Raw genomic sequence first — 20,532 nt, 5'->3', positions numbered from 1 at the left:
TTATTGATTGGTTAAAGGGTTAATAAGCATTATTATTTTTTTCAAAAAATCAATTAAATTTGATATTAAAATCTATCAATTGAAATTTTTAATATATACTATCAATTGACTATTATTGTGTTGACATATCAATTAACAATTATCAATTAATTGTCATAATATTTATGTGATAATCGATGTTAATAATTATTGTTATTAACGTGCAAAATTCAAAAAATGAAGTCCAAAATGAACTTGAACATGAACGTCGGGTTCATTTAAATATGATCTTAATTGAATTATGATGTATAATTTTTATATATTTTGAAATTTTTTAAAATTATATCTTGAATGAACATAGATAAATAGTTATCTAGATTAAAATAAACTTAAATATATATTTATTTAGGTTTATTCTGACTCGAATTTTTAAATAAATTTTTTTAATTTTTAAATAATATATACTTTGATAAGTTTGAATTTTGTGGCCATTTCAATATTACGACACAGTTGAGCAGCTATAGTTATAGTAAACAACAAAAATCATTAGTCAAAAGATTTAATCGATGAATTTTTAATGTTGGAACATTTATTAAGTATGGCTTTTTTTTAAGAAAAAATTTGGTTTGATTTTTCGAAAAAGTAAAGAGATTTAGGAAGGTTTTTTAATTTTATCTACTTTTAGATGGGGTTTTAGAAGGTAATATTTGTTTTTTAAACTTATGTATATTTGTCTCCTTTCCATGGGGCACTTTCACCTGCTTGGCTTTCACATTAATTAGTATTTCTAAAGCATTAAACTCTGTTATTGAGTGAATTGGATTGAATTTTCAATTTCCTTTTACTAAATACGTAATTCTTAATAACATCTAATTAAACACTTTTTTTTTCTCTAATATTCTCCATCAACATAAGGTTATATAAAAAATCAAGGAAAAAGTGAAGGTTTAAAGGGAAGATTTTTATAAGCAAAAAAACTTTAGTGTTGGTTCCTCCATGAGAAAAAGAGTGAAAAGGGAGAAAATCCTGTATGTCCCAAGGAAGTTTCGTGGAGTTTCCAGGAGAAACCCCACTTTTTAATATCTTGTACTCCTAAAATTAAACTCAATATATATCACCTTAATTAAGATGTTTTATTTGTTCGGTTAAATATTACATTCTCTCTCTATAAATCCATGCATGCAAAGGTTTCCATGGCGAGAAATCCCACTTCCCTACTTTCTAGTCTTTACGCTTCTTTCTTTTGCATTTATTTTATATATATCCATTTGAGACGAAAGGTAGTGTGGAATAGTCCTTGTCTTCAACCCAAGACTTGACCCATCTTATATATATAGTTCTTTATTTGTTTGGATCAAAATCCAGTATACTAATCCTTCAAATCATATTACAAAAGATGGGAGTAGAAGGCACCTTGGAATACATCTCTGATTTGCTTAGCAGCGTGAAGAAGAAGAAGAAGAAGAAGCAAATTCAAACTGTAGCTCTCAAAATCAGGATGGATTGTGAAGGTTGTGCTCGTAAGGTCAAGAAGGTCCTCTCCGGCGTAAAGGGTAACCTTCATTTACCATATACCAAATAAATTATGAATCATCATTAAATTAATGCTGGATTTTGGTAGGGGCAAAGTCTGTGGACGTGGACTTAAAACAACAAAAGGCCACCGTGACGGGTTACGTAGAGGCAAAGAAAGTACTGGCGGCTGCGCAGTCAACCAAGAAGAAGGTGGAATTGTGGCCTTATGTGCCTTACACTCTGGTGGCTAATCCTTATGTGGCTCAAGCTTACGACAAGAAAGCTCCTCCCAATCATGTCAGGAAGGTTCCGGCCAGTGCCACCGTTTCTGAGACCACCATTGACAACCGCTACACCAACTTGTTCAGTGATGATAACCCTAATGCTTGCTCCATCATGTAAAACACTAATAATAATAACAAGTGGTAATAAGAGGATTGTAAAGTTTTACTTGCAACACAAATTTTCTTGGAGATTTTGTGCTACGTTGTGAGCAAATGAGGGGAACTGTATGAGTAGCTTTGGGACAATTATTGATTTGATGTGTATTAGCATCGTCTCTATAGTTGTCCTTCTGTTTTTTTCCTCTGGAAAATATAATTATATTAATAAAAAAGGTTAGTAAAATAAGATCAGCTAAACACAAACATCATCCTCTATTGTTGTGAGAAGAGGCAATGGTGTTTTTCTTTTCCGTCAGTGACACTTGATTTACCCAAAAGGAAAATTATCAAAAAAAAACTAAGCTGGTTTATCTATCATTTATTCTTTATTTATAACTCAGGTTTTTTAGTGGAGGGATGGGCTTAGTCTCAAGTCCAAAACCGAAAGGAAAAAGTGGATCATATTTGGGATCCCCATAATTCATAGGAAGCTGATCTACTCTCTTAAACAAGTACGAGCTAGCTTGCCTGTGAATCCATAGTCACCAAATAGGACATCAGCCACCCCTTGTCCTTCACTCCAGTAGCCAAGCCGCTACCAGGCGTCTATCTGTCACATATGGCTCTATCACTGGACGCCCGCACGATGTAACCACAGCATTTTTTTTTGCAAGTTTGATCATGCCGACTGGTCAGGGATGGTCATTTTGCTATACATTTGTCTCTGCGTAAGTACTCACCAACCACCACTATCCTAGTCATCTTTCCTTCTAGAGTAGGTATCGCTAGTTTCTTCTTGCATTGGTGGTTTTCCATGCTTTGATTGGATGGTGGTTCCTGCTCTAATTGTTGTAGAGTATATGTGTATTTTTTTTTGTTTTAAAATTATATATGATACATCTGCAGTCCATGTCCCATGCTCCTTGCCCTATATCCAACCACCGCACTGATAGCCCAAATTGTTAGCATGGGATCCTGCAACAACTATCTTGCCAGCATTCTTTGGGAGAGGCAAAATAGGTGGATTTCCTGGCTTTCCATTTTTCAATAGTACAAGTGATTTCCTCACTGCTTGCCTTGCCAATTCTCTATGCTTCTGCAGTGAGTGTTTTAGTTGGTTTTTGAAAGAAACAGCTGAATATTGGGTCGAATGGAAAAAACCAAATAATTCAAATAATTCAATTCGATTAAACCTAATTCAGTTTTTCAATCGAATCTTCATCCTTAAATATACAACAAGGTTTCATTAAAACCTGTTGTATAGTTTGTGCAATGGCAACAACTCACCTGTGACCCAACCCTCGTTAATTAAACTGTAATCACCTAAGGGAATTTTCAAAGAGTCCCATGGCGAACTTAACACGCAATATTCTCGACACCGGGCGTCGTCAATTCGGCTCATTGGAATTGCATTCTTCTTAACCAAATCAATCAAGCCATCATAAATTCTGTGTAGTGTGTAAGGAACCATAACCTGGAAGCAATATCAGCGACCCTCAAACAATATAGTTTTTTAAGTAATAACATATAACACCTACAAGTCTGCAACTGACCATGTCAATACCAGCATTATTGAAGCTTGAATTGAATAACTGTAGTTGGAATGTGCGGGAGAGGTGATCCTGTCGATTCCTTCCCATCCGAGATGATGAACCCTGCCATATTCATAAAATTTAAGTAAGAAACATCATAATCTGGGCTCATGAATGTGCTAAATTAGTTTTAACCTTGAAACCAAGTTTGCCTTTAAGGTAGTCTGTAAGCAGCTGTTTATGAGCATGCATCTTAACTCCGTTAATACTTGAATAAGAAGCCATGATGGTGGCAATACCCTTGGCTACTGAATTAACGTAAGCAGCCATATGCATGCCATACAAGGCTGAGTCGTCCACGATGGTGTTGTTCTCGTTAATGCCTTTGACGGTGCCGCCATCACCAACGTAGTGTTTGGAACTACCTGCTACTTTTGTTCTAACATCATATACCACATGATCAAATCATTGATTAATATGATATAATATATATATAAATATCAGTTGTTTACATACTTCCCATTAACATATGGCATGCCCTTCATGTCAGTTTTGGCTTCTCCTTGTAACCCATCGATGATCTCAGTCAGCTGTTGGACAATTCTGTGGTCTTCACTATAGCTCTCATAACATCGCCCCATCTAGGATCTCTGCAAACCTACATATATATATAGACACCTGTAAATGTCAATGATTTTTGTTTTGAAAATGACTAACGAAAACTGCACCATTAATCATTAAATTATAAGTAATTTTTTATTATTTAATCACTTAATTAAAAATAGTTACAATTTAAAATTAAACTATTCAAAATCTTCATTTAAGTCAAGTTTTTATTAAAGTCACTGGGTTGATAAATATTTTTTTTAAGAAAAAATTCTTCCTGTGAGCTTCAAGCAATGATTAGATGATTAGCGATTAGTAAATACATACCTTAAATCTAAGTTAATCTGATGGTAAGTGTCGGAGATCCGAGGAAAAACTGTTTGAATTTGATTGCAGATACCTGACATTTAAGCTGTTGATAAAAAAAAACTAAAATGTAAAAAGAAGGGAAAGAAGTCATATAACATTTTAATAGCCGAGTTACTTAATGAAAATTTTGAATAGATGCTAACCAAAACAAAAAAACATATTCATATTTTAATGATTAATGGTGTAATTTACCCAAGGATTAATTATGTTGCTTACAGCAATGCAGGGGGTAAAGCATAAGGAATGCCAGTGGCTCGAACTTCGAGTGCAGTTGCAGCTCCAATCTCTTTAAGAAGTTGGGGATCCTGGTTACACCAGGCCAACATTATGTGGGAAAATGGTTGCATTCATAACATTGTTATGGCCATGAACAGCATCAATTCCATAGATCATTGGAATACCAAGACGAGTGGAAAGAAGCCTGTTGCATGCCATTCACCATGTCCACCCACTCTTTCACAGTAGCGTTTACCTGGTGTACTTCCTCCACCACTCAAGACACTACCAATGAAGTAACTCTTGAGGATTCTGCCGACGCATTTTTACGTTCGATTTGCGTCATTTGCCCGACCTTTCTTCTAGGTTCATCTTCCCCAAAGGTCTTTAACCCTTTCGTCAATTGGTTCCTTTGGATCTTTGAATATGCCCTGCAGTCGCTGCTCAGTCAGTGAAGCATGGCAGCACAGTATCACAAGTCCCACTAGGGAAACTGACTTTCTGCTCATCGTTGTATTAGATTTCATTTCAAGCACTGGAACCAGTATGATTAGTTACTAGGTTAATAGAGCATATATAAATAGATTGTAATGTCTTCCAACAACGAATAAAATGTAAAGAAATTCCAAAATTAAAAAAGATTAGATAACTGTTCCGCGCTTTGCATGGACATGTAAACAACCTTTGAAATTGTTTACTAAATCAATTAAAGTAAAAAGTGTCTGCCTCTACCATGTACCATGAATTTACTTAATTCCTAAGCCTAACTATGGCATCCTAAAAGTGATAGGGTTTATTATCTATTATTAGAACAAAAAATGCAGTATATTCATCTTTTAGCTACTGCATTATTACATGTTCTCCACAAGCAAACAAACAAAATCTTGTCTAAGATTTCGGCACTCTCTGAAGCTAAAGTTTAGTTTACTTTCACACTTGAGCTTGATTTCGAACTAAATTATTATGTTAGTGTCATTAGTATGTTCTGTCGATAATTTGCATCTTTTCTTCATTTTTAGTGATAATTGAGTCTAGAGTTAATTTGGACTTAATATGCAAGCTGAAATTTATTTTATTTTTGCATATATTAATTTCAATATATTTGAGTACAATGAGTCATGTTCTTAATGGCTAAAGGTATCATGTTGCACATTTTGTCGACAACACATGTTAACAGTTTTTTTAATGCTATTATAAAAACTAGAATGAACCGTTAACAAAATTATAGTTTAAGTATGAGAAACCAAATATAGCTCAAAGCCCAAAATTAGCTTTAAACCTTATTTTCAATATACAATAAGAATACAAATAGATTGTATGGAGTCAAAAGTGAGACAATGGCTGGCCTTTGGACGGCAATGGGTAATTAATATTAATATGATAAGAACAAAGGGAGAAAACCACTCATGGATAAAACCCCAAAAGTTTGCTAAACAACCATTTATAAATAATTCAACATTGAAAGAGAAAGAGTACTTGCAAAGAATACAGCCCAATGTGTTTCAGTGTGAAAAGACAACTCACAAGAGAAAAGCTGAAAGAGATAGAAAGAGAAAGAAAGCAAAGGAAAAAGAGAGAAAAGAAGAGCAGAAGAGGAGGGCCAAGGAGGAGAGAATGAATAGAGAAGAAAAGGAAAGAGGAAAGAGGGAAGAGAAAGTTATGAAGAATCGAATTCAAGAGTTGGAGAAGAAGAAGAAAGAAAAAGAGAAGAAAAGGATCCAAGACTTGAAGAAGAAAGAACGAGAAAAGAAGAAAAGCAACAAGAAATAATTATCACCAGAGAGGAAGATATTTCAAATGTAATCATATGTAATCGTCAGGTTCAAACTCAGACAACCACTTCCGTTGTATATTTTATAAATTTCCTATGAAAATGTAACATTTCATGTGCTGAAGGATGAAAGTGGGAGCATTTACTAGCCAATTTATTGTCTATGATAAAAAATATCAAAGCCAAGTCACCAACAATGCAGAACAAGCAAAGTGGCACAATATCCTCACCCTAAAAGAATTTGCATTCACAAGTAGGAATATGATACTTCCCTACACATTATTACAAAAATTAAAATATATGAGCAAAGTTTCATCACATCTGCAGCAAACACATCAAACTGAGACTGCCCAATGATTCCTAGCGGCACAAAATCTAATACTCGTATCAACTACAACCTGCTAATTTACACTTACAAAAGCTACCGGCTGCACCAAGGACTCTGCCACCACCACTTCTCATGAAGCTACGTGAATTGTTACAGAAGATCCACGCCAGGTGTGGCAGCAAGTTACCAAAATATAATGCAAGTAGCAGAAGAATGAGAAAACCCAGGATCTTATAGGTAATTTAATCAACCGAGCACCTTACGAAGTTCATCAACCATTTGTTTTCTGCTTGATGGCTCCATCTGCATTAGATTAACACATTATCAATAGGTTCTGAGAGACATAAACAAGAATGCTGTAAAAGTAAGAAAAGATAGTTGGATGGTTTACCTTGCTTAGAAGGGCAGCAAGGCCTTGAGGTAGAGCTTGTATATCTGAAGATGAATTGCCAATATTCGTAAGCTGAAGTAATACCTTTTGGACCCGCAGTTCTTGTAGCTTCTCACTATAATTTCCCAGATCATCCTTCCATGAAAAGAAAGCTTCATCATTAACCCAAGCATCTTCTCTTCCCTTTGCAACACTGGAATCCAAAACCATTTCTTGATCAAGTCCATTGCAGATTTATGCGACAGTTGATCACCAGCAGCATCTTTTACAATTTGACCAGAGAACTCTCAGCAATTCTCCGGCGCAATCTTCTATAGAAGAAAGATCGTGAGCGATCCCAGTCAACTACTTCTTTTATTACCCCTTTCGCTGCCATCCTCAGAGAAGTATCATGAAGCTCGGCAAATTTAGTGGCTATCTGGGTGTATACTGGTAAAAGCTGTTTCTCACGTGATCTTATTTGCTGCTGCAGAGAATCCATCTGTGCATGGGCTCCATTGCTCTTTGCTTCCTGAAGTTTTGCCTTCATGTTTATAAGCTGTTGGTCAAGCCTGCCCATGCACTCCAGTAGCTCCTTTGTCCTAAACTTGATTTCAATCATTCCTTCTGGCTCAAGTACATTACCCTTAGCAGTGCGTTCAGCATACATTTCAATATGATCTGAATTGATCCGGCTGTCCACAACTACCCATGCCCCACCACGGAGCTCACCCATCATGGGAATGTACACAAAGACAGGTTGTTTGTATGTTCTAAGATTCTCAACAATGGTTGATCCAGCTTGAAGGATGCCCTCAAAAGATCCCTTTGCCCACCAGAAAAGCCTCTCCAATTGGCAAGAATGAAAAGCGGAAGCTCTTCCCTATTGAAATCCATTATTGCCTGAGCTGTCTTTGTAGCAGAATCTGGAAACCATACCTGTCCAGCTTGAGGGACAACTCTCTCATGGGAATCAAGTTGTCCTGGATCAGCAGGGATAACCTGCATCACCGTCTGTGTCTCAACTGCAACTATTCCTACAGGGATTCCTCCAAGCTTTGCCCTTCCTGTCACAACTGTTCTAGCCCAACCTTCAAGCGTCTCCACAAAGCTATCCCTGTCAAAAATACCTCCCTTCCAGTTGCCACTACTATCTAAAGCACCAGAAATAGCGGCCCGAGGATCACACGAATTTTCAGGTAAGTACTCCACAAGCCTTTCTGGAGGATCTGATGGATTTAAAATGGGAAGTGGACCACCTATACGAGGAGGAATGCAACTTAGCCAGTTCAATATGGCTGACACCCCTTCAAGATCATCTGAAACGGTGAGATGGACAACCCCATTTGTTGCCATGATTTTAGGTCCACCAAGTTGCATGTGGGAGCTGTACACCTCACGACCTAGAAGTTTGTTCAATGCTGAGAAACCAGTCAAAATAATGGGTTGATCGAGTCTCTGTATGCACCGCATGCCAAGACGAGCAAGATAAGCTCCAATTCCCACAGTTCTACCAGTCACATATGTTAGGGTAAAGGTTTCCTTGTATGCCCGAGAGTATGCACCAGCAATGGCCCCACTACCAGTTAAGTTCTCAACTCCCAAACCATCCTCTTTCCCAACAATGGTATCTATCACCCATCTGCTCTCTCCACTGGCCAGCTTCATCTCATGTGCAATGACTGATGATCCAATCTTAGTATAATCCTCAGAAGTTAAGTAGACATACTGAAAACCACGCTCAGGGCTGGATTCATTAGACCAACCAACTTTAAAACAGGCTTTGACTTCTTCAGCTACCCCAATACGGGCACCAGAGTTAGCAGCCAAATAAATTAAAGGCAGTTTCTTACTGCAGGCAAGATCAGTTACAGCAAGGAAGAATGCATCCTCTCTTGGCCAAAGAACCAGCTTTGAAGGTCACATCATTCGCAACTACTAATATTGTTCTTCCAGAAGGGAACTCAGGAGTGAACATTCCATGCACCAGGCTACCATGCCAACATCATTGAGTCCAGGCTGGCGCTCAATCGGAACAAGGGGAGTGCCCCAGTTACCCTTTTGGTCAGCAAATACAAGCTCCATAACCTTAGGAAGAAGTTTAACTTTGGGTCTTTTAATACCTGGGAACTGGGATGACCATGACTGTTGCAAGGCAGTCTCGAATGCCTACAAGTAATACCGCAGTCAGTAATATAGCTTTCATCTGCTATGGATTCAGAGCATAAAAAGGGAAAAGAACAAACAGCCAATATCACTGTATGCCCATAGCACTGTGCTTACCAATGGAAAGTCATAGCAATAAGTGGTATTATTTTCCTTGCCATAGACGTTACGGTCAAGAACACCCAAAGCCTGATATTGAGCATTAACTGGTACACCATGCAGAGGACCCCTTACAGAAAGAGAATGGTATACGACTCTGTGTTTGCTAGTATCTTCTAGTTCTCGGTATATCTGAAAGTACAACACAGCAATATTATTTTTATATGGCCTAAATTCATTCATGAGAACTCCATTTCATTGAGCTTGAGATTAGACTGGTTCTAGTTGGATAGTGATGTATGGTTCTCATACCATACAGCTGGATATCTTTCAGCAACATGAATGCATTCTGCTAAATGATCTAAGGAAAAAGGTAATATATGGATTTTCTTTTTAATTGAAACCACGTATCTCAATATGTAAATAAATCAGAAAGAGCACTACATAAAGGAAAAAAGGGAGGGAAAAGAAAGAAAAATCAAAAGAGATGCAACATTTGTGGTCTATGGTTCCTCACAATTTAACCATTTTTTGGCTGTCATTAAGATTTGTAAGCTATGGTGTATGATGTCTCTGCAAACCAAAAAAGTTGCTAGTGGGAGAAAACTTTTCCCTCTCTCTCTTCCATATATAAGCACTATAGCTAGATCCCGTAGGAGAATTCTTGAAGCACTACTATTAACCAGATAAAAACTTACATGTAAAGTGCATGTCTGGCCTGTCACATTCGTCACTACAATTCTCCAAGCACCATTTGCTTGTCCAGATGATGCCATCCAGAGCTTTACTTCCCACTCACAAACACCCAACTTATGCATTCTTACACCAACAAATGCATGAAGTTCCTGAGCCAGTTCTTCTAAGATTGACTCTACTCCAGCTTCTTCTTGTCCAGCATCTAGGTCAACTCTCCTGGTGAAATATCTCAAATGTAAGAAAATTTATAAAATGCTCACCGACCATGCGGAAGGAAGAGGAGGGAAAAAAAGGCACTAGAAATTTAATATTGGCTTAATTACTTGGGGTAAGGCACAAGATCATTTATCTGTTGTTCTCGTAAGATGCAAAGATACATATGTGCATGGTCAGATTTTAGAGTTGCATTGTGCATGTTAATCTCCAACTCCTCCATTGCACCCATTAAGGACCTCAAGATGCTCCTTGACGTAAAAGACATAGCTGACTGACTACGCATCATGTCAACATCAAGTCCCCGATATGCTGTAAGCCCATCATCGGAAGTAGGCTGCCTGACAAGTGTTCTGAGGAACATCCTCTGAATTGGTACTGGCTTGTCCACAACAGTGTATAAATGCCACTGGCGGTCACGTGATGGTGTATACTGTATATTCTGGTAACCTTTAAGCTTATCCTGGATTAAGATTTAATAACTATCAGATTAAAGGTGCATATTAATATTTTCTTTGAAGGAAAATGAAGGAACAGAAGTTCAAATAGCAAACCAATTCAAGGTATATGGATAGAGGAGGTTCTAGATGGCGTAAAAGAGGTTCTTCCTCGTAATAGAGCTTTTCAGTTGACCAATGAAACGAGTGCCTCATAGGTGTTCGCCCTTCATCTCTCTGTATGATACAGCTAATGACTCTAACACCTGCAGATCGTAGACTTGACCCTACCTCTTTATCTTTAAGTATTTTTGCTAACTTATTGATTCTCTCTTGAGCTTGATCCTCATCACCACTGCAAGTAGTAAATATAGATGATGATTAAGAAAATCAATGATTTATGATTCTGTCCCTACATTCAGTTAGAAACATAGTGTCTTTAGCAAACATGATGAAAAAACAGAGGACCAATCCAATGTAGGACTTTTAATAGTTTGAATTTATATACAACCAAACTTTATCTCATCTTGGTATTATCAGATTTGAATTAAACATATATGCATTAGACTTTGACTTTAGAGTTCATCAAGTTGCATAATTTCTGGTACTATAAATGACAATGAAAGCTTTCACAAGAAGCAATGTTAGTTCAGCTACAGATTTCAAAACAAGGAAAAGTTAAGAAAACATACCTATCCTGAAGTAGACTCATCTGATTGTTGATGCCCACCAGTGCTATATGCATCATGTTTCCAAAGGTAGTTGGTTCTAGGGATCCATTTGAAGTTTCTTCATGAAGGTTAGGAGTTGTTTCCCTCAGTGTTGCACTGATAATTGCAGGCAAAAATTGGAGAGATTTAATTATAACCATGGCTCCCCATTTCCTCTCTCTATGTTTCTCAACTAATGGTTCATCAGACATTTGATCTTCAGACACATTCTTGCTCTCAATATGCTCTTCCAAGAATTCCCAGGAAGCAATAAGACCAGATCTATGCCATTGCATCCGGACACTTCCCTTTACAAGATAAGGCTGATGACAAATACAACCAGTTAAATGAGGATGCGATAATCCCAAACTAGCATAAGAAAAAATAGTAAGAGTTGAGACCTATCACCTGGTATAGCCTCCGAACATAAGTCTCTACAACCCGCCTCTGAAGGGTGTGATCACTATGATCAAACAGGCCTACAAGAGCATCTTCAACAGCTAAAGGAGCACCTACAAGAGCCTCCATTCTTTCATTAATGGCACTTTTTCTCTTGGGAGTGTCCATAGTTTCACCATCCTCAGTAAACATTTCTAATTCAGAAAGGCTTCTAGCAATGCTGGAGCGAAGTTCGCTTAATTTGGTTTGCTCCAGTAATTGACTTGCCTTCAGTGCCAACTGCATGCAAATTAAAAAAATCAGCCTCCCTATGAAACAATCAAATATCTTCTACAAGGAAGAATTAAGAGAATTTTGGAAAACCAAATGACGAATACAAAGAACACAATATTAAAAACTCGTTATTATAAACTTAGAATATGCTAAAATGAGTAACTTAATTCATTGACGAACCTCAGAATAACTTGTATGGTTTAATGCAGAGAACCGAATTAGTTGATCTCTGTATGCAGCAGGGTTAGGATAAACAAGTTGTTCCAAGAGTCTGAAAATCAGTTTATTTTTACTCTTGACACCCTGCAGGCCAAAAGAAATTGCATAGCATGGTTATGGAATAATGTACATTAGGAAAAATAAACATTAAAAAAAACAATCTTACAAATCAATACCTGATGAGATAGTACGATGTCCACAACCTTCAAAAGATCTTTCTTATACTGAAGTCGAAGACGTTCGATCACATCAGCCTGTGATATTGCATTGAAAAGACTCGTTTAAACTTGCAAACAAAATAATACACACTCAAAAGCTTGAAGACTGTAACTGGACTTTGCAGATATGATCTTGAAGATATATAAATCTGAATTGATGTCTTGATACTTCAGAATAGTCTTGTCAATACAAACAATAATGACAAAGTCATCTGTGGTAATGTTATTAACAATATGATGACCATAATTTCCTTTGAGACAAAAGTTACCTGGATGTTGTCGCTGAATAACTCTTCAACAGATAGATACTCTTCAAAAAGGGACCGCACAATAACACGGGCATGGCTCTCTCTTCCACCCTCATAAGACTTCACGAGGCTCATCAATGGCTCAATAAGCCTTTCTAGGGATCCCCTTTCTTTCTCAGGACAGATGGATAAATGGAGCTGCAATCAAAGTAGGTGCCCCATGTGTTAAAACTTTCCAGAGAATAAAAATAGATGGAAAAAAGTGGACTTCAAACTTAGGAGTGTGGGATAAGGGAACTCACTTCTAGGACTCCTTTCAATAATTTGGCAGGAAAGTCAACATTCATGGAGCTAGAAATAGCTTCAAACCCTTTATACTTTGATTCAAGCTGATAGAATTAAAGAAGTAAAATCAGATCAAAAGATACAGGTCTAAAGTCACTACCCAGAGAAAAAAACCTGAGATAAAATCAAGCATATATACCTCATTTTTAAGATTTTTGGGAAGCCTGGCTGCTAGAACAGACATGCATTCTTGCCATTGGAGGAAAGGCAACTCAGGACTGTCAAGACAATTTAGGAGGCTTTGAACTACCTGTAACACATGTCAAACCAATTAATGTCACAAGTCAAAATCCAAAAGTTAAGTTCCAAATCAAGATTCATTATTTTCAGCAAAAGTTCTTCAAAGTTTAAAAAGTGACTCTAAACATGAGTTATATGTAGATATTATAGCATCGCAATTATTGGGATATATTTATTTCCATTTCTGACTTAATAGTTTCATTTTCATGTTGTTAAGCATCCAACCTAAAACCAACTGATAGTAGGAATAGGGGCTCAACTTTAAAATAATACCACAGGAAGTGGAATACTTATTAGTCGTAGAGTAACATCACTTAACACTACCACACAAGTAGCTCACAATGTCTACACATGGACAATCTCACATGGGGTCACCGACCTCACATGGAGTCAAGTAGGAAGAACAAAATATAACCTAAAACCAATTGGCAGTAGATTTAATATAAAGCCACATAGAATCCAATACTTAATGAGGGATAACAACACCACTTAGCAAATGTAATTCGTTATAATATAAGAACTAGCAAAAACTTAAAAGAGTGGAAAGTTAATTTTGATTGGTGTTATCCTGCATCTACTAAGTATTGGGTGTGATCCAATATTCAAGTTGGGTCCCACCACTTCTGACATATTAGTTTTAAATAGAATGCTTAATCTGGTAACAGAGCCAAGGTGTGTTTTGTTGTTCCTGCCTAACACCATGTGAAGTTGCTGACCCCCAGGGAGGTTGCCTACATGTAGGCCTTTGAGAGCTACGTGTGAGGGGGAGTGTTCGTAGTGTTATCCCACATCAGTTGACTATTGAGTTTCCAGAAGTCTTATATTCATGTTAGGCCCCACACCCATTTACAATTGAGCTTAGGTTGGATGCTTAACAACTTAAACCATGCACCCATTGTTTAAGAGATATTTAATTAAGAGAACTTGGTAAGTTGACAAAAAAACTACTGAAGAAGATATTTGCTGATTTCTTGTGCAATTTAATCCCTATGACCATATTACTATGGGATAGAGAAACACTTACTTCATCAATATTATGCTCATAACCAGCAAGGATCATGCGGGCTGCATTTATACTGGCAGCACATCTCTGATGCACTTTGCCAGAAATTGCAGTGGGAGGCCCTAGTACAGGGAAGCTCCCATGGAATGGTTCAGCTTTCCTAACAGCTGAAGGATCATCCAGATCAAGCCTAGCAATGAGCTCACCAGCCTGCAAGATCAATGACACTTAACTTCCACAAAAATATAACCTTTATATTTCCCATATAGAAATGTAGTTTACCTGCAAGGCTTGACCTTCAGAAATTTTGATTTGAATAATTCCAGAAGCAGGAGAAAGAAGAGGCATACACATTTTCATGACCTCAACCTCTGCATATGGTGTGTCAGCATCTATACGACTACCATCAGAAACCAAAAACCTCAGCAGTTTGCATGGTGTTTCTGCCACTAATTTTGAAGGGTCATGATCATTCTGCGCAATGAAAATTAACATAAATACCATCACACCTTAATTTTGTGGTTAAAAGGAAAAGGGAGCTTTTCCCTTGAGTTGGAGTAAAGCAGCATAAGAAAGAAAGGAATAAGTGGCACCTGCAGCAAGCAAGTCCTTCCATCAATTAGAAGGCGAGTACCAGCAGCTTCTTCCTCAGCATAAATAACATGACTGTTCCCGTCCAACTGTAATAAATTTAAACTAAGCATTAGAAGAGCCAGAAAAGAAGAGAATTTGTTATAATAATCCCAAGGTCAGTAATATGAGGTTTTAGAAAAATAAAAGAGAAATAAACATCGGCAAAAGTAAAACATGCAAAATAATCGTTCTGAACATTCAAGGGAGAAATTCTTGCCTGCATCAATAGACCACCATCTCTTAATGTATGTATCTCTGCTTCAATCTCTGATTGATTCATCTTCAACCTATAACTTCCTTGTCCCCCCCTAACCATGTCAATCTGGGTACATTTTTTTTTTTCAAAATGTTAACTATGATGTGTTCAGTAACATGAAAGCTAAAGTCTCTATAAGTTCTTGCCAATTAGAAAAGAAACCCTTAAAATGGTGGTAAAGTGACATTATCATAAATTCATACCGTGTATTTGCTTCCTTCAATGTTCAAGGACACTTGAGAATGCACAAGTGATATGTGCTGCAATCAAGAGCAACAGCATCAGTATGTTAACAAAGACCCACATAACAAAAGCAACTCAGGTTTAGCACTGTACCTTGGGAGGGATTTGACCCTTTTCTAGATAACCGATATAATCTGAAACCATAGCTGCACTGCTCGCTGATGCTTTCTGCAATGTACAAAGTGTAAAACAAGGATTCTATGAACAGAAAAATCAATTCTAATGCATGAGAACTTACATAGAGAGCTCCTCCAACAACTGAGAGATACCAAGGAGGCCTTTCTGCTCTAACTCGCATAGCAATTCTACTGTCCAACCAACCTGTGTGGATTTTATTTTCTCTGTAATCTGAAGCCTGTAAAGCATTTAAGCAGGTAAAAATTAGTGTTCCTGAAGCAATAAATTTCTATACAGAAAAAAGGTTATTCAAGTGATAAACCTACATGTAAAAGGTCAATTGTATAATCAACATTAGTACGAATTTCTCCACGGATTTGAATTTCTTTCAACCCAAGAACCATATTTGCTATAGCTAGAGCTCTGGATTCCCCGAAGGCAAAGACATGTCCTGAGGTACGATTAGACTATTATCAGAAATAATGATTTTTATAACAAATAATGTATATGCACAGGGGATTTCTTGTCTAAGAACATTCATTAAAAAAGCAGAAATTTATCAGTGTAATACTTACCAAACTGAGAATCTGAAAATTCATGAATGCCTCCTCCTGACTGCAAATCAATTATTATTGTCAGCATTGTTGTTGTAAGTTCAAGGGTCAATCAACCATTAATTTGGCCAAAAACTAAAAGATTTACCTTCACAGAGAAGTAAGCCCACACATTTGGCTTGCTTTTAAAACTCAACTCCTGCACAAATTCATGGACCTTAATACAAGCTTAAGAAAAGAAAAGAAAAGGCAGTGAAAGAAAAAAAAGAAGAAGAAATATTTGAAGTACAATTTTTCTCAAACCTAGTAAGTCTAACCTGCACTTTTCCACTCGTAGGTTTAAACCCATCATCTGGATCCTCACTTGTAACACGCACAGCTACACAATGACCTTTAGGCCTAGTTGACTCTGCCTTGTCAAAATCAAAACTAGTGGCGACAACAGATGTTTTCCTCCATGCATCATAACCCGCACCATGTTCCATTCCATAGAATCGCCGTATTTCTAATCAAATCAAGCATACAAACACACACATCATTTACAGATTTAGATGAACTGCTAAAAACTGTTTGGATAAATAATGGATGTTGACATCATACCAGGAATTTGCCAGAGAGGGATACCCATCCCAACTGCAACTTGGGCAGCTGGCAGATTAACTTCAGCAATCCACTCAGTGACGGGGTGCTCCACCTGTTGGAGTTAATTTTTAAACATTAAAATTTTAAATAATATGATGAACAACGAACTGTTCACCTTGTAAAATCACAATTTTTTCATTCCTTCTGATAAGTTCACACCAAAACAAGGAGAAAACCCACCAAACAAGTCATAGAAATGTCATATCACCACATACTTTTTGGTTATAAAGCTGAATGCTTTTCCAAATGGTCCAATTAGCCAAGACTGCTAAGTGCTAACTACCAGTTAGCATTGTAATTTACATCCGTTTTAAACGCATATAAAATTAATATATGGCACAACTGCACTAAATGAATAAAGCAAACTGAAATGGTACAAATATGATTGCAATTGCATGAATGTGACAGCTTAATCCATATGCCATGTTCCAGAAGTGAGGAGAGAATCATTATATCACACCTGTAACCGAGGGTTGAGCTCTAGAAAGTAGTACTCGCCAGTTTCCATACTGTACAGGTATTCAACAGTAGCTGCTCCAACATAACTAACAGATTTAGCTAATCTTCTAGCTGCTTGCTCTAGCTTTTTCACAGTCTGCAACGGAGCTACAGTAATTGGACCCTCCTCAATAATCTATTTCAGATGAAGGACCATGATGTCAGATCTTGAAGGGAATATATATATGCAACAGATGCATACACCTTTTTTGGCTGCGGGCCCCATTTGTTCCAGAAAATTAACATTCAAAAAATAGCCTCTAAAATAGAAACAAAAATACCTTCTGGTGACGCCTCTGAACACTACAGTCCCGACTATGCAAAGCTGCGACATTCCCATACTGATCACAGAGTAACTGGACTTCTAAATGGCGACTCTAATAAGAGAAAGAATACACCAAATGGTTTGTCAGAAAAGATCTAAACTCCTGCTAATTCATTGAAATCGATTGTAGCAGATAATCCCACCTGAGAAGCAACTTTCATTATAAATATAGGTGAACCTGGAACTTCACCTTGCACTTGTTTGAATAGTGCTCTAACTTCATCATCATTATGAACCTAGAAAGTCAAACCAATTCAAGTTATATGAAATGTATTTAAATCAATCTCACTTCTAGCAAAATATGTACAGTAACTTTAAAGGGGGTTAACTTAAAGCATTTAATGAATTAAATTTGCTATGGACAGAACATCAAAATATTTCATGAATGAAGCAAACCTTTCTTATGCCTTTACCACCACCACCCCAAGAGGCCTTGATCATTGCAGGATAACCAACAACTTGACAACTTGCAATTGCTTCCTCTGTTGTATAAACACATGCTTTACTATATATTTCATCTGGAATTGAAACTAGGCAACTGTCTGCTGGAATTTTCACCTGGCAAACAGAAATGTAGCATTGTGTATGAGAAACTGCCGTGGAAAAGGGCAATTTGTAACCTTCAGGCAACAGAGAATTACATGAGAGCCACTCCACGGAAGGGTGGGCACATCTGCTGCTTGAGCAATCAATGATGAACCAATCTTATCACCCAATGCTGCCATAGATATGGATGGTGGCCCAAGAAAAACTATTCCCTTTGCATTCAGTGCGTCTGGGAGCTCAGGGTTTTCTGATGCATGACCCCAGCCAGGCCAAACAGCATCAACATGTGTTATCTCAGCCATCTGAGTCAGCACATAATATAATTTGTCAAAAATATAGAATTGCAGCATGTTTTATATGATTAAACATACTATGTGGGGAACTAGCTTAAGTTGGCCATAACTAGCAAGCACAAGAACACAATCTCATTCTATTTATCAATTTTCGTTTCATGCCCTAGGATTCTACAGTAATGCTTAAAGCTACAAGCCTCTGAAAATCTATGTGTCAGAACCATCTGGGGCAAAATTATTATTTAGAACAAGGATATACCAACTGTAGTGAGATTCCTTTGTACTTAACAGAAATGCTTCTTGAAAGGGCAATTCATCTACAAAAGAGAAAGTTTGAAGCCAGAAAAAAGAGTCTACTAAACACACCTCTACGATAAGCTGCACATTGGCATAGTTATTATTATTTGTCCCACCAGGAACTTCAACAAATTGATCAGCAATTCTAATATGCTCTGCATTGATTCTCATGTCCTCGGGAGTGGCCATGGCCACCAACAAGATCGCCTTTTCCGTGCCAAATGTCTCATAAGCCCAAGTCCTAATACTACGTATAAATTTGACAGCTGCCATTCCATTGTTTGCAATTAATATACTATGAATTGGCTTCTTCCCTCCAAGTGCATAGCAGAATTCATCTACTTCACTTATTGTAGCAGGGCTCCTGATCGGCAACACCCCGTTTATGTATCCATTGTTTCCACGCCCAACACCAGCCATAGCTGACCTTTGGGCCTCTAACATGCTGCATATTCAGAAATCACACAACCAACAAGGATGAGGACTCAAATATCAACCAATAATAAAATTAAATGTTACTCTCTCAGTTTGTTTAAACAAATTCAAGAGGGAATCTTTGAAAAAGAGTAGTCTGATTCTGAATTGAGACTTTGAGAATTGAAGTGTTTCGTTAAACGTGTAAATGACTCAATAGTTCCATCAAGCAACACCATGGATGATGGAACCGAGCCCCAACCAAAGAGAAATCTGATAGGACTAGCAGCAGAAACACCCCATGAATGTATTAAAGCTCTGTTTGGCGCAAATAACAGAATTTGACGTAATTAAGACCTTTAATTATTTCCTTTCACTCGTAGCTTATTTTAGTGAACACGGTATCAAAAGAATCATACTTTAGGACTAAAAATAATAGTTTATCCATTACTTAATGAATTCAAGTTCCTATAACCAAACACAGCCTAGAATTAAAGTTTCCCAGATGCAGGATCACATTAACATTCCATTTCAACAAGAGCACAAATTTACAAAAAAAAAAAGAAAGAAAAAAAAAGTACTCATTAAAAACCCTCAAAAAGTTGAAAATTATTGTTTTCAAATCCACACCAAACTGAAACCTCAATCAACAAAATTACGAACCCACCCTCAAAAAAAGGAAAACTTTTCCCAACTAGAATGTCACTTCATGGCTTCAGAAAAAAAAACCCAATTCAGTAAACAACCCAAGAAAAAAAAATGAGAAACCTTACCTGAGAGAATAGAAGGAACTTCAATCCAGGAAGGTTGGGGAGCAAAACAAAGTGTTTCAAATTGGTATATGGGCTTGAAGTATTTATACTTTTTAAATTTATCTTTGGCGAAAAGAAAGGAAAGAGACAAAGAGGATCAAAAAGACGAAACAAAATGTGTGTTTTGAATTCACAACATGCAAAGCAATGATAAAAAGAAAAAAAGAAGAAGAATTGTAAACAAGAGCAGTTAAGTGTTAGAAGAGAGTTAGATTTGGGGGTAGCGGAAGGGAGGTGAATTCTTTAAAGAGCCTTTAACGGCCCTTTTAATGACACCCAGCACGTGGTACCTGCCCCTGCCACAACCCCCCAAACCTTCTCTTTCTCTCTCTCAATCTCCTCCTTTTTTTTTTATGTAATTATGGTCATTTTAGATAGACTGTTGTAGTTGCCATCTACCACCTTACTGGTTTACCTTTCCACTGCTACAATTCTTTGGCTTTTGGAATGGTTGCCCCCCACTTTTTTAGACTCTCACTTGGCTATAAGACAAAAGAATGCAGAGATGGTTGAAGGATCTGTCACCTATATTTTGCATTACTCACAGATTGGAAGTGGCCCGTCCTG

The 20,532-nt window shown here is 37.2% G+C and overlaps 2 protein-coding genes and 1 pseudogene across 2 annotated transcripts; 1 reads left to right on the top strand and 2 right to left on the bottom strand.

Annotated features, from left to right (window-relative positions):
* Positions 1–1,123: 1,123 nt before the first annotated feature.
* On the top strand, positions 1,124–1,951 carry LOC121229412 (heavy metal-associated isoprenylated plant protein 24). Its single transcript, XM_041113643.1, has 2 exons — positions 1,124–1,532; positions 1,601–1,951. The coding sequence occupies exons 1-2, from the start codon at positions 1,376–1,378 to the stop codon at positions 1,894–1,896; spliced, it is 453 nt and encodes a 150-aa protein (XP_040969577.1). The 5' UTR covers positions 1,124–1,375; the 3' UTR covers positions 1,897–1,951.
* An 854-nt stretch (positions 1,952–2,805) lies between these two features.
* LOC121217879 (beta-glucosidase BoGH3B-like) lies at positions 2,806–5,186 on the bottom strand (annotated as a pseudogene).
* Positions 5,187–6,391: 1,205 nt separating this feature from the next.
* LOC107921814 (acetyl-CoA carboxylase 1) lies at positions 6,392–20,421 on the bottom strand. Its single transcript, XM_016851656.2, is given in 37 exon segments — positions 6,392–7,002; positions 7,091–7,293; positions 7,296–7,361; positions 7,364–7,891; positions 7,894–8,969; positions 8,971–9,043; positions 9,046–9,238; positions 9,353–9,526; positions 10,033–10,246; positions 10,354–10,706; positions 10,798–11,035; positions 11,373–11,713; positions 11,799–12,068; positions 12,243–12,365; positions 12,458–12,535; positions 12,769–12,945; positions 13,050–13,136; positions 13,232–13,342; positions 14,357–14,545; positions 14,618–14,809; positions 14,929–15,015; positions 15,186–15,290; positions 15,428–15,484; positions 15,561–15,635; positions 15,706–15,822; positions 15,911–16,035; positions 16,160–16,199; positions 16,287–16,337; positions 16,456–16,643; positions 16,739–16,832; positions 17,241–17,414; positions 17,560–17,655; positions 17,747–17,839; positions 18,000–18,161; positions 18,245–18,451; positions 18,809–19,184; positions 19,927–20,421. Coding segments are annotated over 36 exon segments (6,789 nt in total). The 5' UTR covers position 19,184; positions 19,927–20,421; the 3' UTR covers positions 6,392–6,945.
* Between the last annotated feature and the right edge of the window lie 111 nt (positions 20,422–20,532).

This window comes from Gossypium hirsutum, chromosome A01, assembly GCF_007990345.1.
Source record: "Gossypium hirsutum isolate 1008001.06 chromosome A01, Gossypium_hirsutum_v2.1, whole genome shotgun sequence".
In the NCBI taxonomy this organism is placed as follows: Eukaryota; Viridiplantae; Streptophyta; class Magnoliopsida; order Malvales; family Malvaceae; genus Gossypium; species Gossypium hirsutum.
The sequence above is the reverse complement of the archived record's forward strand: the minus strand, read 5'-3'. Positions and strand labels throughout refer to the sequence as shown.